At 36.0% G+C, this 23330-nt stretch overlaps 1 protein-coding gene across 1 annotated transcript in view; it reads left to right on the top strand.

Annotated features, from left to right (window-relative positions):
• The window catches only part of LOC145265366 (zinc finger MYND domain-containing protein 10-like), a 124696-nt gene that overhangs the window by 57794 nt on the left and 43572 nt on the right, over positions 1-23330 (top strand). Inside the window, exon 6 of the mRNA XM_080121151.1 lies at positions 1178-1266. Coding sequence (XP_079977277.1) covers positions 1178-1266 — 89 coding nt within the window. The remainder of the gene's footprint in view (positions 1-1177; positions 1267-23330) is intronic.

Raw genomic sequence — 23330 nt, 5'->3', positions numbered from 1 at the left:
CTTTATAAATGCCGATTCGTTTGTACATAATAATGTTATAACGTTGTTTGGCAGCCAACACGTTGTACATTTCGTCGTAAAGGAGACCGGGAATAGGAAAGAACTTCAACTCGTTTTTGTTTTGTTTTTTTACACAGACATCACCACATTATCAAGGCCAAGAGGCCACTCGAGGATAAGGGTTAAAGAGTGCACAGTAGAAATTGGACAATATAGTAATCAATTCGGTAAATTTGTTAACTTATATAAAACGGCTCATCAAAAACTTGTTTATGTTAGACTTGAAGACAACCATATTGTAGTCAGTCAGAAAGCAGGAAAACCGAAGACAATTCCACAGCCGTGCACTTCTAAGAAAGAAGCTTTGCTCATGGAATCTACGTTTAGGTTTAGGCACAGATAAAGAGTGGGGGGAATTATTGATAGTGTTTTCAGCTAGACGAGTGTTTCTTGTGAAAGTTTGGCGAGGGGGGACCATAGACTGAAGCTCAGTCGAACACTTTCCATGAAAATAACGATACATCAGAGACAAACTCGCAACATCTCTTCTGTGAGATAGAGGTTGCAGGGAAGAGAAAAGGACATCTCCTACGAGGCTATGTTTTGTACAATTTTTGTTTCCTCATTCTCTCGTTCCTGCTGTGACGTCCCTCACGTGATCGTTTTATGTACCGTCATTCACGCCTCGCACATGATCTTGAACGTTATCTCATTCTGTGCTCCACGTATCTCTTGTGATCCTTCTTTCTCTTTTTTATGTTTTTTTTCTTTACCGGTGACGTCATTTCGCATGCATTTACATGCACGCACCAGTGCTATGTTACAATGTCTCTGTGAGCATTTAGAGAAGGAATGAATTTATTTATTTTTTCAGTATAATCATCGAATTTAAAATTTGAAGTAAAATTTCTCTTTTTGTTTTTACTTCTTTTCACATTTTATAAACTTATACAGAAAGCGAAATAAAATTTTTGTTATAACTTTCTTTCTCATCAAATCTTTCTTACAGTTCATTTATTAGATCTATTGCTCTTTCTGTTTCTTATAATATTGGTTCCTTCTATCACTCTAAACATTTCTCATGCCTGGGGTTATTCTCTGTCTCTTCAAATCTACGATCAGACCACGCAGGGAGTATCGTTGTCATATTTCTACTCTTTTTGTTTTTGTTTTTCAGGATCTTCAAAATCAAGTCAAACATTTAGAGTTTGATATCGCAGTAAAAACTATTTCCATTTTGAGATACATCACTGATAATTTAAACGAGTAAGTTATTTTGCACAACCCGATTTTTGCTGTCAATTTATCTTGAAATGTCACAAGTGTGTATGTATGTATGTGTGTGTATATATATATATATATATATATATATATATATATATATATATATATATATATATATGATTAGTTTTTTTTTTGGAAAAAGAATTCCAGCAGAGTGCTCAATTAAAAGAAAAATCCAAAATGTAAGAGCGTATTTATATTTTCTGTACAGAAAGTTGTTAGTTGAGACAGATCATTGGTACCGTCGGTTTCAAGCCCGATAATAAGGCCCGTTTAAGGTATCCTTATCAATATATATATATATATATATATATATATATATAACTATTTCATTTATTCACATAAATTTACTATACGAAAGTATAGATTTATGCGTAAACTTTAAGTATTTACTTCAAAAGTGCTCAATACGTAGGTAGAGCTAGTTAGTAATTTATAAAATATATATGGCGATTAAGCTACACTGAATATTCTGCGTTTCATCCAACTATAGGATTCGTCAGGCTTATGCATAAGCCTGACGAATCTTATAGTTGGATGAAACGCAGAATATTCAGTGTAGCTTAATCGCCATATATATTTTATAAATTACTATATATATATATATATATATATATATATATATATATATATATAACCTTCAGAATATGAGAGAATATATAATTATTTCCACAGCCAGACAACGTCGCAGCTCACAAGAGCCATGAAAGCCAACAAACAGGAAGTCCAAGACTCGAGTTTCACACACACACACACACACACACACACACATACACACACACACACACACACAGATTTATATAAGTTGAGTTTTTGGTGCTAACGCACTTTCTGATCCGCGCTATTTTTTAAATCGTATTTCCACGTTTAATTAAAGTTTTATGGTATGTTTTTTTATTCAATTGTAAAGTTAAAGTACAGAATAGGTACAAAACGCCCCCTCCCCATGTTAAAAATGACTTTTTAAATAATAACGTTATTATTTCAGCATGGATCACTCTCTGCATGAGTACCGTGCTTTTTCTCGCATTAATATTAAAAGCCTATATTTTTACTATTTAAGAATTATTAAAACAAACTTTGTAATATACTCAGTCATGGATATGCGAGCGACTACATAAAATATTTTTTTGAAAAACGAACGTTCATTAATTAATTATTTAATTTTTTAATAATTTATTATTTATAAATATATATTTATATATATTTATGTATATATGTATATACAATTATATTCATACATATATTTATATTTGTATATAAATATATATGTATACGTATATTTGTATTTGTATATAAATATGTATACGTATATTTGTATTTGTATATAAATATGTATACATATATTTGTATTTGTATATAAATATGTATACGTATATTTGTATTTGTATATAAATATGTATACGTATATTTGTATTTGTATATAAATATGTATACGTATATTTGTATTTGTATATAAATATGTATACGTATATTTGTATTTGTATATAAATATGTATACGTATATTTGTATTTGTATATAAATATGTATACGTATATTTGTATTTGTATATAAATATATATATGTATACGTATATTTGTATTTGTATATAAATATATATGTATACGTATATTTGTATTTGTATATAAATATATATGTATACGTATATTTGTATTTGTATATAAATATATATGTATACGTATATTTGTATTTGTATATAAATATATATGTATACGTATATTTGTATATAAATATATATGTATACGTATATTTGTATTTGTATATAAATATATATGTATACGTATATTTGTATTTGTATATGAATATATATGTATACGTATATTTGTATTTGTATATAAATATATATGTATATGTATATTTGTATTTGTATATAAATATATATGTATATGTATATTTGTATTTGTATATAAATATATATGTATATTTGTATTTGTATATAAATATATATGTATACGTATATTTGTATATAAATATATATGTATACGTATATTTGTATATAAATATATATGTATACGTATATTTGTATATAAATATATATGTATACGTATATTTGTATATAAATATATATGTATACGTGTATTTGTATATAAATATATATATGTATACGTATATTTGTATATAAATATATATGCATACGTATATTTATATTTGTATGTAAATATATATGTATATTTATATATGTATAAAAACTTATATTTATACGTATATTTATATGCATGTATATAAATATATATTCATAAGTATACAAGTTAGAAAAGCATTTCATCCACTTAAAAAAATCATTGAAAATTTTATATCTATATCATTAATTGCTAGATGAAAGATAATGTTTTTAAAGTGCAACAAAATGTACATTACATAAAATAAATCCAAGGTAATTTTTTGATTCAATTTAAATTAAATTTTTATACCTTACTTTGTAAAATTTATAAAAGTGCACTTTGAAGATAAATAAATTTCAAATTGAATCTTGTATTTTAAAGCCTATAGTAAAACTATTTTGTTTAACAATTTTCATGCCTTGGATGAAATGCTTTTCTAACTTATGTCTTATCTTTTTAAGATTATATTTTAAAACTCTCCTTCTCTCTATTTCAGTTTGTATTTCTCCTCACATCACAACTCATTTTTTGCAACCCTCTCTTTGTAATACAGGTCTGAATAATGACAAAATCTGATTTTTTTTTTAACAAAAACTTTAAAATAACATTTTTTAGATTAAATCTTTTTAAACTTCTTTCAGAATAGAAAATCTTTAAAATTTAATAAGGAACATATTTCATATAGGTTTCATTAACAAATATTCAGTACATAATGAGAAAAATAGAGATGAAAATTTCAAAAGGATTGTATAACTGGTTACGGCCAATACTAGTCCTCGCCTGCGAAAGTCTTTGTTATTGTTATTCTATTATTATTATTATTTAAAACATTTTGTGTCCTGCTCTTTTGCGCGAGGACTAATTTATATACATGTTTATAATTATATATTTATATGCATGTATATAAATATATATGTATATTTATACATACGTATATAAATATATATTTAAAAGTATATTTATATTAATGATGGGACGATTTCTGTATTTTTCCCAATTTCGATACAATTACTGATTCCGATTCTTTATAAATCTCTAAATATTTAACTATAAAGTTGTTATTTTGTCCCGATTATTGTAAAAACACATCTTAAATGTGCATGTATTTTATCAAACATAAAAACACATTTGTGAGCGGGTGTTCTAGAGATTTTTGTCTTACTGGAAGTTTAAATTAATAAATATTCATTATTTTTATATTACTACAAGTAATGGAAGACGTTTTATAAAAACAAAATAAAACAAATTGATAATTAAAGGAATCGATTTTGGCATCGGAAAACAGGCTCAAATTTTCCCGATTCTGATACCTCAAAAAGTTTCGATTTTTCAGATTCCCGATTCCGATTCCTATTAATCGTCTCAACTCTAATTTATATACATGTATATAATATATATGTAGCAAGATTCCGGGCGATACCAGATGGTATTGCTTTTCAAATAGAGGAAGAGAAGATAGGAGAGGGGGTGTGACATTGGATCAAGGAAAAAAAAAGGAAAACATCCCTGGGACTTTATCAGGAGGGGAGGAGGATAATAGATAATAATTGTTCTTTAAGCGGTTTTAATTTCCATTTTGTACTTATGTAGCGATAAAAAGAGGCAAAAATGTCCATAAGAAATAAAATATTTCAATGGGAAAAAAAATAAATAAATATGATAATGAGATTCTTGAGTTTGGCAGAAAAACAACACAGGATCGTTTTCTGGTTGAGTTTAGAAAGAACAATTCAAATATTATAGAAACAATGACTTGGGTTCAAAATGTCTGCTTTGGTGTCTGGGAGATGTTGTCATTTGGGTCCACCTGTTGTATTTAACTACCAGGCCACCAAGCCAGTGATAAGTTAGTTGGACAGATAAATAAAATTGAACCTAGGGAGAGATATGGTCATAGAGAAATAGTCATAGAGAAAGAAGGGAATAGAGAAAGAAGTTCATGATTGAAGAAAAGGAATATAAGAGAAAAAAGAGGTTCAGAGGGGGGGGGGAAAGAAAAGTAATTTTCAAATGACAGAGGGGGCAAGAGGCTAGTTTTATAAAAACGCTTGTCTTTTTAGAATTAGGGTCGTTTTGTTGGCTGGCATTGGGACGTCCACATCGCCCTTGCCCCGCGTGGGGGAGGGGGCGAAACTCTCATAAGAGCGAAGTTGAAAAACTCTTGTTCTTAGCTGGGAAATTAACTAGATGAACTTAAGCTATACAACCTGCATCACAAAGCTCGGATCAAAGAACTTGACTTTAAACAAGTGTGAAATGATTTATAAATAATTATTTGGTTTGGTTTTTACGAAAATGAACCAGAGTTTTTCTTTGTTTCTCGATTGCCGGCCTGAATGAGGATGCAGTTTATTTCAGGTATGCCCTGATGCCAGATGATGAAAGAGATAAACTGGATCCAGCACGAAGCCAGAGTGACGACCGAAATCGACGATGTTGCCACACGGACTTAGGGTCATGCACATGTTACATGATAAGGGCTGTCCCCTGTTCATGTAAGTATAAAAATAGAGAGATTAGTTAAAATGGAAATAAGAGAAAGCAGAAATCGAACCCTGGACATAAGTTTTAAAGAACGATAGGTTTAAATGGAATGTCCAGTAAATTGTTAATTCGGATGAAATAAATAATAAATAAACTATTCAATTGTTAAAAGAATGTGGATAATAAAATATGAGTTAAATAAATTAGATATGTAGGTTAAATTCCTTTGTGGAAACAACACAAGGAAAATAGGTTATTGGGAAATCAATGTCGAAAACGTGCAAAGTCGCGCATGTTGAAACACGGTAATTTTGCTCACGTGGCCGGGATGCATGGAGTTCTCAATATAGCAGGTGGGAGTTAGTTGGTCGAGAGAGAGTCGGAGACAGTCGGAGACAGTCAGTGAGAAAACTCAGAGACAGGCGGACGTCTGAAGCGAGACGTTACTTCAGAAACTAAAATGTGAAACTTTGAGTTCTTAATGAGGAAGTCACGACTGGTCGTCAGAAAATAAATTCACCATGTGTTTTGGATAAAGCTCATCTTTGTGTTGTGATTTCTACAAAAAGGTAAATTGTATCGTTATTATATGTCTGTGTTATAAAATGTCATTACAACAACATCTCTCTCTCTCTCTAAGATACAACATCATATGTAATAAGACAAGAACTCTCACTAAGACTCATATCATTACTAATAAGAACTCTCACAAGAAAAAGCATAACTTATAATAGTCTCTCTCTAAGACTCTTTAATGAAACAACTATATAACAACTCTCAATTTGGTGTTCGTGAACCTTTTGCATCAGCGATGCAGAAACCGAACCTGGGGTCGATACCACGAAAAAAAAGAAAAAGAAAAAGAAACACAACGTTTTAAAAGGGTCCAACATAATTAAAAAAATAAAAATAAATAAATAATACCACGGAAAAAGAAAAATTACACGATCACAGAATTCGAAAAAGAAAAAGAAACACAACGTTTTAAAGGGGTCCAACATAATTTAAAAAAATAAATAAATAATACCACGGAAAAAGAAAAAAAATCACACGATCACAGAATTCGAAAAAGAAAAAGAAACACAACGTTTTAAAAGGGTCCAACATAATTTAAAAAAAATAATAATAATGAATAAATAATACCACGGAAAAAGAAAAAAAATTACACGATCACAGAAATGCGAAGAAAAAAAAAATGAAAAAAAAAAATTTGAACATACACGCACACAGAGAACAAAAGATACAAGAAATATTAAAAAGAAAAAGAAGAAAAGGCCGATATGCCGTAAAAAGAAATTCGTAGTAATGGAAAAAAATAGTAAACAAGTCACCAAACGTAATTCATTGATAAATGAATTGGCCTGTTAAAAAACACACACACACACATACACGCGAAGGCAGAGACTGTGTCACCCTAATGTTATTGTTTTGAAATTTGTAGAAGTGTCATTAGAAGATCTGTGTCAATATGAAATCGTTTGGACGAATTGTTGAATTTAATCTGTCAATCAAAACAGGAATTTCAAAGGTCGCATGTACTCTCTATGAAACGGCGTGTAAATTGTTTTGAAATGCATTTTGTGTTCATAGTGAACTTTTCGGCTTTTGCGTGTTCATTTATTTTGTTTTTGAAAAAAAAAAAGGGGCAATTGTTTTGGACAGACTGTTGAATTGTTCTTTGTTACAGATGATTTTTTTTTTTTTTTTGTTAAAAAAAAAAAAAAGTTATAACTGTTGCAAAATGTTTAAATGTATTAAGGTATTTTTTTTTTTTTTGAAAATGTTTTTATGATGTTGAACAAATATTGTAAATTGTCTTATGTAATGTTATGATTTTCACAGCAAGAATTCAAAGTTATCCGTAAATTTACATTAGATTAAAATGATCTAGTAGAAAATAAGTTAAGACGTATGGTTGGCTTACAGATTCAGTTAGAATTTTAGAAGGGGGACAAGAATTAAAATTACGTAAACGGGCATTTGGAGAGATTTTAGATGTGATACGCCGTAAGAAATATGTTTTGTTTTAGCATTTGGTTTTGTTGTTTTTTTTAGAGATCCTAAAATTTTTTCTCCAAGAAAAGTGACTTGGTAGGGATTGATAAGCACAAGAAGTGCCCCTATACGAAAAATTTGGGAACCTGGTTAATTAAGTGCTTAAAATAAGCTAGTTGCACGTAACGACTCCAAGCAAAGTAGTAAGTCTTGGCTTAGTTAATAAACAGGCGTTGGAAAGAATACGAAAATTCTTAAGGGGACCAGTAAACCGATGAGAGGTAGTCCCGAGGCAATCACATATAGCTTAATGAAGTAAGAGACAGGCAAAAATATGCCGTAGATTACGTAAGAAAGATATAACCTTGTATTTTTTTTTAGAGACGCATGAATGTGGGATATATCTGCTGGATCTTGGAGGCTCTGGTGAGAGGAAAGAAAAATCACAAAAAAAACGGGCAATTAGATAGAATTTAGGCGCAATTAAGTTGTTGGTCGCAGGAAACGTGTTAGTTAGTTAGGGGTGATATTTCTAAATCCTCGTCGAAGTTTCAAGAATCCAAGCAAGGAAATCCGAGTGAATCCGTATGAGAGAAAAAAAGGTATATCTTAAACTTCTGAAGCCAACCACAAAGATTTAAGTATATGAGCTTTGGTATGTCCCGTATGAGATAGTTATAGAATAAAAAACAAAGCCATACTTGATAAGACTAACCATGCGGAAAGAGAGATCAGAGCACTTTTGAGACGAAGGAAGTCGTCCATTTCGAGAAAGGTGAAAACCTCTAGTCTGTGGCATATGGGTGGCTGGAAAATAGCTGATGTGAATTATAGGAATACCCTACACCCAAAAAGTAAATGCCACAAAGATCAGAAAGGTTCTGATCTTATAAAAAAAAATAAATAATTGTGAAATCGGCCGTGAAGGGCTGACTAAAAGAGATTTTTTTTGTGTGTTTTTTAGCCTGATCTTTCTAGCCGTGTGGTTGTGTAGATGTAAAAATAAAAAAAAAATGTACTAAAGTTAAAAATGCATACATTTTTTTTGTGAAATATGGAAGGGAGGGATGTTACATGATAAGGGCTGTCCCCTGTTCATGTAAGTATAAAAATAGAGAGATTAGTTAAAATGGAAATAAGAGAAAGCAGAAATCGAACCCTGGACATAAGTTTTAAAGAACAATAGGTTTAAATGGAATGTCCAGTAAATTGTTAATTCGGATGAAATAAATAATAAATAAACTATTCAATTGTTAAAAGAATGTGGATAATAAAATATGAGTTAAATAAATTAGATATGTAGGTTAAATTCCTTTGTGGAAACAACACAAGGAAAATAGGTTATTGGGAAATCAATGTCGAAAACGTGCAAAGTCGCGCATGTTGAAACACGGTAATTTTGCTCACGTGGCCGGGATGCATGGAGTTCTCAATATAGCAGGTGGGAGTTAGTTGGTCGAGAGAGAGTCGGAGAGAGTCAGAGACAGTCAGTGAGAAAACTCAGAGACAGGCGGACGTCTGAAGCGAGACGTTACTTCAGAAACTAAAATGTGAAACTTTGAGTTCTTAATGAGGAAGTCACGACCGGTCGTCAGAAAATAAATTCACCATGTGTTTTGGATAAAGCTCATCTTTGTGTTGTGATTTCTACAAAAAGGTAAATTGTATCGTTATTATATGTCTGTGTTATAAAATGTCATAACAACATCTCTCTCTCTCTAAGATACAACATCATATGTAATAAGACAAGAACTCTCACTAAGACTCATATCATTACTAATAAGAACTCTCACAAGAAAAAGCATAACTTATAATAGTCTCTCTCTAAGACTCTTTAATGAAACAACTATATAACACACATTTTGCGTGCCCTGAGCAGCAGAGATATTTTCCAGTGACCAGTGAGAGTCTGGTCACCCTTGAGGGGTCCACCACTAGACAAGTAAGAATGTAGCCCTGCTGGATTGCATCTATGGTCCTGCAAGCCGGGAGCGATGAACACGGCCAAGAGTACATCACAAGTATGCTCCCGTGAACCAGGTTAGCGACGGATGCGGCCCCGTCCCTGGACAACAGAAGGGGTTAGGGTTATATATATATATATATGTGACACTTACGTCACCCGCGCGTCGTCCAGTGGTGGAATGACCCCGGTTGTCGGTTTTGATGTTTCCTCAGCGATGATGTCACGGCCGGTTTCCTAAAACAGACTTGTCATGCAAAAACAATGGAAGAGACCAAGTCAATAAGCGTTTCTTTTTGTTTAAACTTCTTTGTATTCAATCAGGGTACAATCGCAGTTAGCTGTTTAGTTAGGGACTGGCCACTTGTTAACTGCGAGGTTTTCTCTTCTCTCTCTCCGACAGACAACTCAATTATCTACTTGACAGGGACAGTCGATGAGGGAATCTACGTTCGTCGGACCCAAGGAAGCAAGGCTCTCTCTCTTACTCTCTTACTCTCTGACTGTCAATCTCTCAAGGCTCGCTGCTTATATTGTGGGGGCGTGGACTGGGTCTCTTCCCGTTTCAGGTCGTTGGCCAATCAGAATTAAGGGATCACTGTCCGTCAAATCTTCGCCAGGCGGTATATACCCAAAAAAGGAGCTGCCTTTCTTTCTCTGTTGGCATTCGGTTGTTCCCTAATGGAATTTGACAGGACATAAAAACAGAAATGCCTAACTTAATTATTTTTGAGAGGACATAAAAACCGCTGAATCCGATTCCACAAAGGCCACGCGCCTGTTCAATAGGGTCACGTGTCGCCCCGCTGTTCGGCGATTGTTTGCCCTTGTAGATCGGAATTTCATTGGTATCCTCGCCACCCACGGGCTGTCATGGCCAATTTAACGTCATCACGTTCTTCCACCATAAGCTACGATCTTATCTTTTTTTTCTCTTCTTTTCGTCGTTTACAGCTGCCTGTTTTCCCTTTCTTTTTCCACGGGTTCACCGCTACTCTTGGCCTTTTGGTCAGGATCAAAGTGCAGCATCTGTTCTTCGGATGCCGCACTTCCATTTCTTGTTCTCTTTCGGTGGAGGAGAAATCCTTCACGACTGGGACAATTCTTATTTTTGTACCCTTGAGCGTCTCTCATTCCACTCCCCTCCCATCGACATGTCTTTTACATCGTAAAATACACCTTTTGCCAGGTGAATTGTTTCTCAGATGGCTGGATTGCCAACTGCACTGACCGTTTCAACGAGAGAGAGAGAAGAAAAGGGGGAAAAAAATCGCAAATCGTGAGCCAGCCCCTCTTTCGAGAATATATTAATCGCATGCCAAAAGAAAAGTGATAAAGTCTCTGGAGTTTTAATTGTCCGGATTAGTTGTAAGAAACCCCCCCCCCCAAAAAAAACAGAACAAAAAAACAAAACAAAACAAAACAAAACAAGCGGACGAAAGAAAAAAAAAAAAAAAAAAAGGTCTCTTGTTTGTTAGGTGAGTGTGGGTGGGTGCGTTCCCTCTTCTTCTGTCTCTGTTTGTCTTAGGTTTACAGGTGTAAGATGGAAGTGTCATGGAAAAAAACATTTTCTTTTTTCTTTTTTTTTTTGTGTGCGCGTTTTCACCTTTGTTTATCTTTGGTCTGCAGGTGTAGGATGAAAGTGTCATGCAAAATTATTATTTATTTATTTATTTTTTTGTTTTGCTTGCCGTGTGAGTGTATATGTTTTCTCTCCTCTTCTGTCTTTTGTTTACATTCCTACAATTTTAAGAGCCATTTTGGGCGGCCCCTCTTTCGGACTCATCCTCCGCTCGTTCCACCACGCCTGTTAGGACCGGGTGCTGCACCGGCCGGCCCCCTCCTTTCACTCAGCTGCTCGGCCGCCTGTGCTTCAGTGGTGCGCATCCCCCCCCCCCCAGTGCAACATAGCACTGCAGTGCCTGTCTAACGAGGTCCACAGGCTACCTTAAATCATGCAGTCGCTCAACCTGTATTTTCAATAACACGTCTCTCAACCTTCCCGGGGCCACTATGCTGGGGGTGCAGGTTCCCCGATGACAACACCCAACTGCGCACATACACGTACACCTTTCTTTTTTCTCTGGCCGCTACGCGTGGCTGGCCGTTGGTATTCTCATCTTCATCATCTCCCCCCTCACATCCTTATCCAGCTATCTGCAAATTAAAAACACTCTCCAGATTTTCTTTTCTCACACCTCATTGAACAAATCCTATCCACATATCCATCTTTCTTTCTTTTTCTCTTCCTTCCCCCACCTCTTCCCTTTCCTTTTTTATCCCCCCTTCTTTCTTTACTTCACTTGTCCCATAAGCATTCTCTCACTCGGAACAAGGTACAGCATCTGCCCTAACGCCACACCCAACATGCACTATTCTCATCCAGTGAAGGAGAGATCCTCCCCGACCGAGGCAATCCTGCCCTTCAGTCCCATAATTTGTCCCAGCAGCGCCATTTTGGTCAGAGACCAAGTGCAACAACTGTTTCAATGCTACACTAACAATATTCAATCCCCGTCCCGTGAAGGAGAAATCCTTCTCGACTGAGCATTTCTAAATTTCTTTTTTTTTTTCAAAACAGAACAATATCAGCACCGTTAATTTCTTTAAGATATTCTACTCGACAGTTTAAATTCCCCAAAGACACCCTCGCTCAATACGCGACTTTCTCGTGCTAAGTTACTCTCCCCGTTGGCCAATTTACTCACTGCGAGATACTTCTCAATTACTTATAGTTCTTTTCTGCTATTTACGGCGCCCCTCCCCCTGAAGCCTTCCGTTTTAGTCCCTAGCTACCTCCAAGGTCAGTCCGCGACACAATCTGCCAACAGTGCGAACACATGGGGGCCCTCCATGCATCCACAGAGAAAACAGCTGCACCACATTTAAACCTGGAGATGTCGCTCCAACCTCCCGTCTCTGTCCTACTGACCCCCACTGGTCCTTGGTGGAAGGACGTCACACTACTCCTGGGACAGGGAATCCCTTGCTCCCCTCAACGGCAGCCTCGGTTCACCTCTCCCCATTTGCTGGAGCCAGGAGATGGGTATTGGACACTCTTCATCCCCTTCGTTCGACTCCTCAGCTGACTCTGCGGTCAACTGCCATTCCACTCTCTTTTCTTCATGAGCCGCGCCTACTCTTCGTGACCTCCTATAGCTGGTGGAGTGGAACCCTGAAATTTCCCGTTCCAACCTTCCGTCCGTCTCTATATTTCTAGGCTCTATGGAGGTCGTCTCTCTTGTCTCAAACCGTCGCTCGGTGTCGTCCCTATAGTCGTCAGGAACTCTGTCCTCATCTCGCGTTTGACTACCCCCGGGATTCTTTATCTTTTTACCCGTCTCCCTCATCCAAACTTGGTCACCCTGTCTTAACTGTCCAGTAAACGCTGCCTTTTTTTTCTTCTTGACCTTCCTGGTCCTATTAGTCCTATCGGCCGTCGCCTTGAGGACCGTCCCTGATTCTCGGACTACTGGATTTGTAGGAGTTACTCCCTTCTTATTAACCCTATACGTCGCTACCCGTTTGACTTGGGACAATTTTCCTCCCTGTTCCTTGGTGCTATCCACCTTGCCCATACAGGCCCCGCCCGTTCTTGGGGAAAGCCTCCTGTTGCTGTCAGCTCCCATAGGGAGAGGGACAGACCTTGTGTCACCTAGTGGTATCTTCACCCCTCTCACCGTTAGCGCGTCTGGATTAAAACTCAGAGTGGCTCCCCTCGCTCGGAGCCAATCCTCTCCCAGAATCATTTCGTTGCATAGCCCGGGTACCACATACAGGGGGAAATTCTCTTTCTTTCCGGCCACTCGAACGGGTAGCCATACCTTCCCTGTCACCGACATCCAGCTACCGTCGGCCTGACTGAGCCCCACATCCGACGGGTACAACCTTCTCCTCCCTGCCACAGTCCGACAGACGTCCGCGTCTATTAGGGATATTATCGCTCCGGTGTCAACCAGAGCCTTCACCTGCGTGGCTCCTATCGTCACATTACAGGTGAGTTCTCCCTTTTTTGTGAGTGGAGGGAACACCTGGGCTCTCCTCTTTTCCTGTTTCAGGGTTCTCTCCTGGTACCCCGCTCCCGTGAGCATCGCAACTTGTGATAGTGGTTTCTTTCCAACCCTACCTGTCTGCCCTACCTCTCTTTCTCTACAGATTCGCCGAGGGGGTGGGGTTTGGTTCTGATTCCCTCCCTCCAGAGGATCTTTCGCCCCCGGGTGGCTTTTTCCTCGGTCAGGACAGTCCCTCCTAATATGTCTCGGGTCTCCACACCGCCAACACCTGTGGGACTGGTGGCTGTAGGAGAAACGGTCAATTTTACCTCCTCTCTGACACGCGTTCAGTTCGGCCTTTACGATGCCCACTCTTACTCCCCCATTATGTCGGGGTGTCTTCTCGTGGACAGTGAGGCACTCTCTCGACCTGTGGCCCTCGCCGCCACAGTTCCAGCACACCAATCCAGGCTGGCCCCGGGCGCGTCCTCCGGCCCCATATCTCATTCTGTTCCCCAGTTCCCCGCTCCTATTTCGCGACTCCTCTCCCATTATTCTTTTCTGCAACCACGCATAGTTCTTAACTATTTTGCGTGCTTCTTCTAGAGTGTCTGGGCAACTCTTTAGCACCTCTATCTTGGTCGCTTCGTCCCGCAATGCATCTACCATCGTGTCAACTAGCATTGCTTGGGTTGTGGGCATCTCGCGGTGTTCGGACACTGGATACGCCAGGACCGCCAGTTCCTGCATGCGGTCGACCAGTTCATCCACGCTCTCCCCGTTGGCCATCTCTATTCGAGACAGCTCGCGCACCGCCTGCACCATGGTCTTTTCGCCGGCGAATTTACTCTTCACCTGATCGCGAAAATCAGACCAGGCTATGCTTGGGTTGCTTTCCAAGCATTTGCATATATATTCTGAGGCCGCTGCGACTGCTCCGTCACAGGCAAGCAGCACCATTTCTCTATCGGTCAACCCGTATACTAATCTTTTTTTTTCTATTATCGCCAACCACTCCTTGACTCCCCTCGGGTCTCCCCCATATGCGGGTACACTGATTCCCCACAGTGGCCGCTCCATGGTCATCTGCAGCTCAACAGTCTGCTCTGACCCTTCCCCCATCGACTGACCCGCCCCGAGTCCTCCCTGAGAATACATTATGTTATTATCTATTTTTTTACTCTTACCACTCCTCGCCCCCTACAAGGTGTAACAGCGCCCAACACAAAACACAGACAGCCGCTGAAAGCAAAGCATACAAAAGAGGGAACCAGCAAAAAGAAAAATGGACTTACCCGGTCTGATGCACTTGTGTTCTTCTGGCTGGTGGATGAGAATGACCAACGAGCTGTTCAGACTTTATAATCAGTTGATTAAAGTTCGTCGTCTGGCTTCAGTCGTGGCGCTTTTTTTTTTTTTTTTTTTTTTTCCTTCTTTTTTTCTTTTTTTTCAAGATGCGCTTTGGTTTCGAGTTTACTTTCTTTCCTTTTTTCTTTTTTTTTTTTCAATTTTGGCTTTCTCTCTTTTTCTCCCTCCTTGTTTAGTTCGTTTTCTTTTTCTTTTTTTTTTCAATCTTTCAACTTTCCATTCCCACTCTCACAGGGAGATCTTATGCCCTCGAGAGAGAAAGAAAAAAAAATTATGTGCCCGTGGAAATTCGTTCGCACGTTTCCTACTGAAACGAGGTATCACAGGTCATCGACACCAGTTATGTGACACTTACGTCACCCGCGCGTCGTCCAGTGGTGGAATGACCCCGGTTGTCGGTTTTGATGTTTCCTCAGCGATGATGTCACGGCCGGTTTCCTAAAACAGACTTGTCATGCAAAAACAATGGAAGAGACCAAGTCAATAAGCGTTTCTTTTTGTTTAAACTTCTTTGTATTCAATCAGGGTACAATCGCAGTTAGCTGTTTAGTTAGGGACTGGCCACTTGTTAACTGCGAGGTTTTCTCTTCTCTCTCTCCGACAGACAACTCAATTATCTACTTGACAGGGACAGTCGATGAGGGAATCTACGTTCGTCGGACCCAAGGAAGCAAGGCTCTCTCTCTTACTCTCTTACTCTCTGACTGTCAATCTCTCAAGGCTCGCTGCTTATATTGTGGGGGCGTGGACTGGGTCTCTTCCCGTTTCAGGTCGTTGGCCAATCAGAATTAAGGGATCACTGTCCGTCAAATCTTCGCCAGGCGGTATATACCCAAAAAAGGAGCTGCCTTTCTTTCTCTGTTGGCATTCGGTTGTTCCCTAATGGAATTTGACAGGACATAAAAACAGAAATGCCTAACTTAATTATTTTTGAGAGGACATAAAAACCGCTGAATCCGATTCCACAAAGGCCACGCGCCTGTTCAATAGGGTCACGTGTCGCCCCGCTGTTCGGCGACTGTTTGCCCTTGTAGATCGGAATTTCATTGGTATCCTCGCCACCCACGGGCTGTCATGGCCAATTTAACGTCATCACGTTCTTCCACCATAAGCTACGATCTTATCTTTTTTTTCTCTTCTTTTCGTCGTTTACAGCTGCCTGTTTTCCCTTTCTTTTTCCACGGGTTCACCGCTACTCTTGGCCTTTTGGTCAGGATCAAAGTGCAGCATCTGTTCTTCGGATGCCGCACTTCCATTTCTTGTTCTCTTTCGGTGGAGGAGAAATCCTTCACGACTGGGACAATTCTTATTTTTGTACCCTTGAGCGTCTCTCATATATATAAAATTATATGAGGGGAATTAAATTATGCAATTTACTCATTCCATCTCTGTTGATTCAGCCGATTTCATTGATTGGATCTTAATATTATTTAACTACACCTTCATACATTTAAATATCTTTTTTCTTTTTTTTTTTGCATTTTTATACTTTTTCAAACATTACTCTGTTTCGATCTTATCAGCATTCCATTTTTTGCACTAACCAGCAATGTTATAGCAAGTGTATAAAATTTTATTTTATTTTCTAATCAGTTTTTTTTTCTAAAGAAAAAAGTTAAGTTTTGAAACTCAATGGAATAAGAAAATAACTTCTATCTAGACAATAAATTTTGTAACTGTTAATTTACATGATTTATGTTTCTTTATATTGATGCTCCATCTTGAATATTATCTCTTCTTCTATATAAATAAAATGAACTCATTTTTTCCCGTCTGATTTTGACATTAATAGGATTAAAAATCAAGATATTTCATGCAAATATAATATGCACAAACGGCAGAACAATATCTGAGGTGTGTTATAGGCTTATTATTTCTCAAATTCCTCGATAATCTTAGATTTCTATACTTTTTCTGCTGAGAAGTCACGACCAAAATCGGTTAAGATCAATGGAAGTGGTAAAATATTTTCTCTCTAATAAATTCCTCCTCCCCCTGCCACCACTTAACACCGTTTGGGGATCGTTCACAAGGAACAGTTGAGAAGAGAACACCGGTTTGGCTTCGTAGTTCTTTCATTTGAAGTTATTTAAAATCACTAAACTAAGCTGCAGTGCTCTGTGGCGTAGTGGTTAGCGTGCTGGACAATTCACATTATATTTTCACGTTCGCGCCGACCTACCGTAGTCGTTTTTTTTTTTTTTTTTTTTCCTAAACAACTGGAATGGACTTTTCTTGGTGGCCGAACTGTTAACGTTGCAGATGTTTTTTTTTTGTTTTTTCACACTTTATTTTCCTACTACTGACTCCGGGTTTGATCCTTCCTACTTACCTACCATAACATTTTTTAAAACTCCCCCCCCCCGTCCCGGAAACAAACACTCGGGCAACGCCGGGTACCCCCGCTAGTATATTATATACTTTTTCAGCATTGGATTAAACTATTGTTATCTCAGACAAAAAAAAAATCACAGAACAAATATAAATAACTATTTTATTAAGTAGTGCAACAAGTCCATGTTAATGGAATAAGCACTCTCTCGCGTGCTCTGTATGTCTTATTTTATGTCTATGGGTAACTGGAAGTTATATGATACTAGCCTGGATGCCCGGCGTTGCCCAGGTGTTTGGAGGTTTGTTGAGCAAAAAAAAAAAGAAGAAAAAAAGTGGTAGTAGGCAGGCAGGCTCGAACCCATACCGTGAAGGAGGAAAAGAACGTGGAAAAAAAAAACGTGACGTCTTTGCTGTTGTGCTCATTGCCAAACCGGAAGTGACATAGGTCTAAATTAAGGCTAGACAATCGAAAAGAGAAGATGACTTTCGAAAATATGGATGAAAAAAGCAACCCCTTTCTGTAGAAAAGTGCCCAGTTGAGGGTGAAGGAATTAATGTTTTGGGCCAATTTTTCGATATTTGTCATTTGAAGGGTCGAGCTTCAAAATGATACCGATTGTATCTGTGGCCGTTTCAGTGTCCAGTTTGTGTGTAGTTTATGTGTAGTGTTAGTTTCCACATTCAAGGTTATTTCTTAATATCTATGCAGTTTTCGTTATTGAAATTCGTTGTATCTTCTCTGCTATCCGTCTGGTTCCAATTCCTCCCATTCTCTTTCCAGAGTTTTTCAGTATCGTTCCTAGCGCTCCTAGGTTGTTGCAAAAACAATATCGTTTTCTCACATATGTTACTTTTATATATGATTTCTGAATTAATTCATTGATATATATATATATATATACATATATATATAGCCATGTTATATATCATTTTGAAGCGCGTTTTTCACTCTATCGAATCATGTTATTCATTACTGTTCTCAATCTCTTCATTCATTTTTTTTGCAAGCTTTTCAACAGCATGGATAAAATCAAAATCCGCACGATTTTCTTGTTCCAGTTCAAACTAGGCTGAAAAGCTGCTGAGACAGCTTGCGATATCAATGATGCATTTGGCCCAGGAACCACTAACGAACATGTGGCACAATGGTGGTTCAAGAAATTTTGCAATGATAACAAGAGCCTCCAAGATGAAGACGGTCACGACCGGCCGACTGCGGTCAATAAGGAACATTTGATTGCCTTAATTGAAGCCGATCCTCGCAAAACCGCATGAGAAATTGCTGTTGAACTCGAGGTCAACAACTCAACAGTCGTTCGCCATTTAAAGCAAATAGGGAAGTCAAAAAGTTGGATAAATGGGTGCCGCTTGAATTGAATGAAAATCAAAAAATCGTCATTTTAAGGTGTCTTCTACGCTTCTTCTGCGCAACATAAATTTTTCGAGCGGGTTGTGACGTGATGAGAAGTGGATCCTCTATGACAACCGGCGACGTTCGGCACAGTGGTTGGATGCTGGAGAAGCTCCACAACACTTCCCGAAGCAAAAATTGCACCAAAAAGGATATGGTGACTGTTTGGTAGTTTGCAGCCAGTCTCATCCATCACAGCTTCTTGAATCCAGGTGAAATGATTAGAGTGGAGAAGTACTGCCGACAAATTGTCGAAATTCACCAGAAGCTCCAACGTATGTGCCCGAGATTGGTCAATATGAAGAGACCAATTCTCTTCCATGACAACTCTCACCCGCATGTTGCTGAACTGAACCTGCAGAAGCTGCACAAATTGGGCTACAAGACACTGCCTCATCCACCATATTCATCGGACCTCTCGCCTACTGATTATCACTTTTTCAAGCATCTTGACAACTTCCTGCACAAAAAATGCTTGAAAAGCCAAGAGGATGTCGAACTGGCCTTCAATGACTTCATCGTTTTCAGAACTCTGGATTTCTATGCTAATTTTTTTTTTAAACGATATTGAGATTAGCGTCTTCACCTTGAATATCGGATGTATTTTTTAGAAATTGCCCATTTTTTATTTTGGACGTAAACAAATAATATTTTTATTTATTTATTTTTAAAACAGTAATATACGAAAAAAATCAACAACAAAAAACTACGTAAATATATAAACGATAAAAACTAAACAGTAAATTGTCTATGACATCATAGCGTAATGGATAAGACGCTGGACTGAAATACATAAGGTCCAGGGTTCGAGTCCTAATAACAGTCAAGCTACGCTGAAGAGGGATAGGGCCTCGAAACATGCATGTACGTAGATTACTGTTTTAAAAATAAAAAAAATAAATAAATAAAAATATTTGTTTACGTCCAAAATAAAAAATGGGCAATTTCTAAAAAATACATCTGATCTTCAAGGTGAAGACGCTAACCTCAATATCGTTTAAAAAAACCAACAACAACAACAAAACGACATATATATATATATATATATATATATATATATATATATATATATATACTAATACGATAGCGTGTGTGTTCTTTAGTGTGTCACGCTTACATCCGGGTCGTTTAATTATGTACTTCCATTTCTTGTCATAAATAATTTTACTAAGAATTCTTCATAAGTTTTCGTTTCGGTTTCGATTATAGCTGATGGCACTAAAATCATCTATTATTTTGTTTTTTATAAATAATTTTATCAAGAATTCTTCATACGGTTTGGTTTTGATTATGGCTAAAGGAACTTAAGTTATATATTCACAACTTTATAATATATAAAAATCGATAGAACATTAGCTCCATAATAATATATACGAAATCTGCAAAAATTAAAATATCATATCTAAGCGTATTTTACGATGGGCTTTGCTGTGCGTTTGTGCTAGCTTAGATAAATACTTTTGCAGTTTTACCGAAAGAGCTACAATAATATCAGTGTCTCCATTTACACTGAACAGTTACAGACTACCAACATCAGTATATTACATATGAATGAGTCCTCCTGTGGAATTTCCACAGGTCCCGCTTATTATTATTATTATTATTATTATTATTATTATTATTATTTACATCTTGTTTTTTTTTTACAGCGCTAGGAACTCATCAAATTTTTAAAATCAAAATAAAACTTGGAGAAAATGCACAGAATAGTTAACAAAGTCCACGCCCTCCCCATGTTAAAAATATTTTTTTAAATACTAACATTATTATTTAGAAATTCGTTCATAACAATCGTTATCTCATTTTGCCTACCAATCGTCGACTATTTTCAACTGTTTATGAAAATTTTCAAGTAGTATGTGGCATATTGTATACTAACGACGAACTGATATATTCTGGTTTTGTTTTAAAATCAAAATTTATCTTTTGTTGTCTTAACATTTTCAATCAATTACAAGGAAAATATTTAAGAAAAAATATACGCGGAAATTATGTAATAATTTGCAAATTTACAAAAAAAAAAAATCTAATTAAATATTTATAAATTTTAAAAGAATCGGCATGAAAAAAAGAGAGAGAAAACCAGTATAATAGGCACCGCCAAAACTGGGGGGGGGGCAGGTCAGTACTTTTTGACGGACCGTCTTTTTAAAAATCTACCAAAAATCAGGTAATTATCCGATCAATACGAAATTTTCAGCGATTATTAAGAGAAGAATGAACTTTATAACAGTGTATTTATTTTTCATAAACGATATTTATATATATTTTTTTGCTTTCAACCCCCCCCCCCGTGTTTTGAAGTGGGAACAAATATGCTTAAAATAATCATCTGAAACTGAACACATGTTGTGTTGTTGTAAGGGACAGAATTATAGATTAAAAAAAAAATTGTTTGCATACCTTATTTTGACGTCTGAATATCAGAACTTCGATTGTGTTTAATTATCCCGCTTTTGAGTTTTGAAGTGTGAAATTCGGTGAATATGTTAAGTAAAATAATTAATTTAAGTTAAGCAAAGCAAAAAAAAAAATTTTAATATTTATACGAAAAAAGCCATTTTAAAATCTTTGATAAATAAATTAACAATTTTTTTTTTAGCGAGCCGCATAATGCATGACCATTATTAAACAGGGCATGCTTTGAAGAATCGAGACAAAAAAATTCGATATTGTGCCCTTTGTGTTAAAAATAGCATCATTTTTTTTTCGATCCCGTTTGAAAACGTTTGCCGCCTTTCGACTACGGTGGACCAAACACGCTAAAATAATTTTTTTTTATTCTGCTTTAAATTGCCCCCCCCCCCATTTTGGGGAGCCGGGCCCCCACACACATACACATTAAAAACCAAACTCATACAAATGATCACCCATCTGGTACTGGCCAGCCTCAGCTTAATAATACATTGAAATTTTCGTCACTGAAAAATAAGTTTTTTTGGCCTGTTTGGCCTTCCATAGTTTGCTTTTTATCAAACGCAAACGTAAACAGTGTCGATCTCGACTCTAGATCGACGCGAAATAACTGGTTGCCTATATGAATAAGTGGAATTATTTGAAATCCAGGTACTTATATTATAATATTTTTGCATATTCTCTTAGAAAATCATCCTAAATCTTAGTTACACAATAAATAAATAAATTAATTATTTCAAAAACCTTTTTTTTTTAATATTTATGTACGTTTTTTGTGCAAGACAAAAAATGTCAATTGTTAACTTTTTGGGAAAATTTAACATTTAAAATTTAATTAAAAATAGTATAATAAGTTTTACATTATTCTGTTTTCTATATGATAAAATTTTATCTTTCTGGAAAAAAAAGTTACTCAGAAATAATGGATTTTAATAAATGTAATTTCGTTTTAAAAAACAACAACAACTTGATTTTGCGGCCATTTTTGGCGGTGCCTACAGTATAAGAACCTTCATCATCCGCTTCTTTCTAATTAAGCCGATGATGAAGGTTCTTATACTGCTTTTTTCTTTCTTTTTACTATTAATTTCCATTAGACTGGGGACAGACTTCTCTTTGGACTACTGCACTGCCTGAAAAAAAACAAAAAACATCATTATTTCAGCTGTTTTGAAGGCTTTCCAATCGGATTATATGCATCGTCACGCTGGACTTATTTTTGAATACCATTCTATCTAAAAAAAACTATTTTGCATTTCGGATCAACTTCAGAGAATTTTCATGCAAACTGAAATATTATACATGGTTTGTTTTTATACATATTTTTTTTACATATCCAACATTTTTCACTTTTTTCTTTGGAAATTTATAACTACAATAAATTGCGGTTTCACTTAATGCCTTAACTAGCAAATTCTAGCATTGCTACAAATATAATTTCTTTATGTCCTATGATGAGAAGAATAACAAGAACAGCATTCTTTGAAACTCTGTGTAATAAGGACTTTGTAAAATTTTTTTTTTTTTGAGTATCCAGTCAAACAATAAATTTGGATTGTATAGTTCAACTTACAGTTTTAATTTTCTTTCTGTTATATACATATATATATATATGTGTGTGTGTGTGTATATATATATTCGTATTCCTGTTTGTTTGTTTGTTTAGAATTTGATTAATATATACAAAGGTCCATTACTTTTCTAATTAATTTTCATACTGAAAACTTACTTCCATAAACTTTATTTCATTTATTTCTATATACAGTATGATACTTGTAAAATATACGCTCAAAAGATAACCTCATTTGCATATTACATTAAGTAAAATCGATTTTATTAAATAGCTGTATGTTAGTTACCTTTTGTAGCGAGAGAATTGTTTTAAGTGTTTTTTTTTAAAAGATTATTATTTAAAGTTGATTTATATTGATAATATATTTAATTTTATTTATTTTGAATTATTATTACCGACATCGATTGT

This window comes from Euprymna scolopes, chromosome 40 (genome assembly GCF_053919585.1).
Source record: "Euprymna scolopes isolate OS-2025 chromosome 40, ASM5391958v1, whole genome shotgun sequence".
NCBI lineage: Eukaryota > Metazoa > Mollusca > Cephalopoda > Sepiida > Sepiolidae > Euprymna > Euprymna scolopes.
The sequence above is the reverse complement of the archived record's forward strand: the minus strand, read 5'-3'. Positions and strand labels throughout refer to the sequence as shown.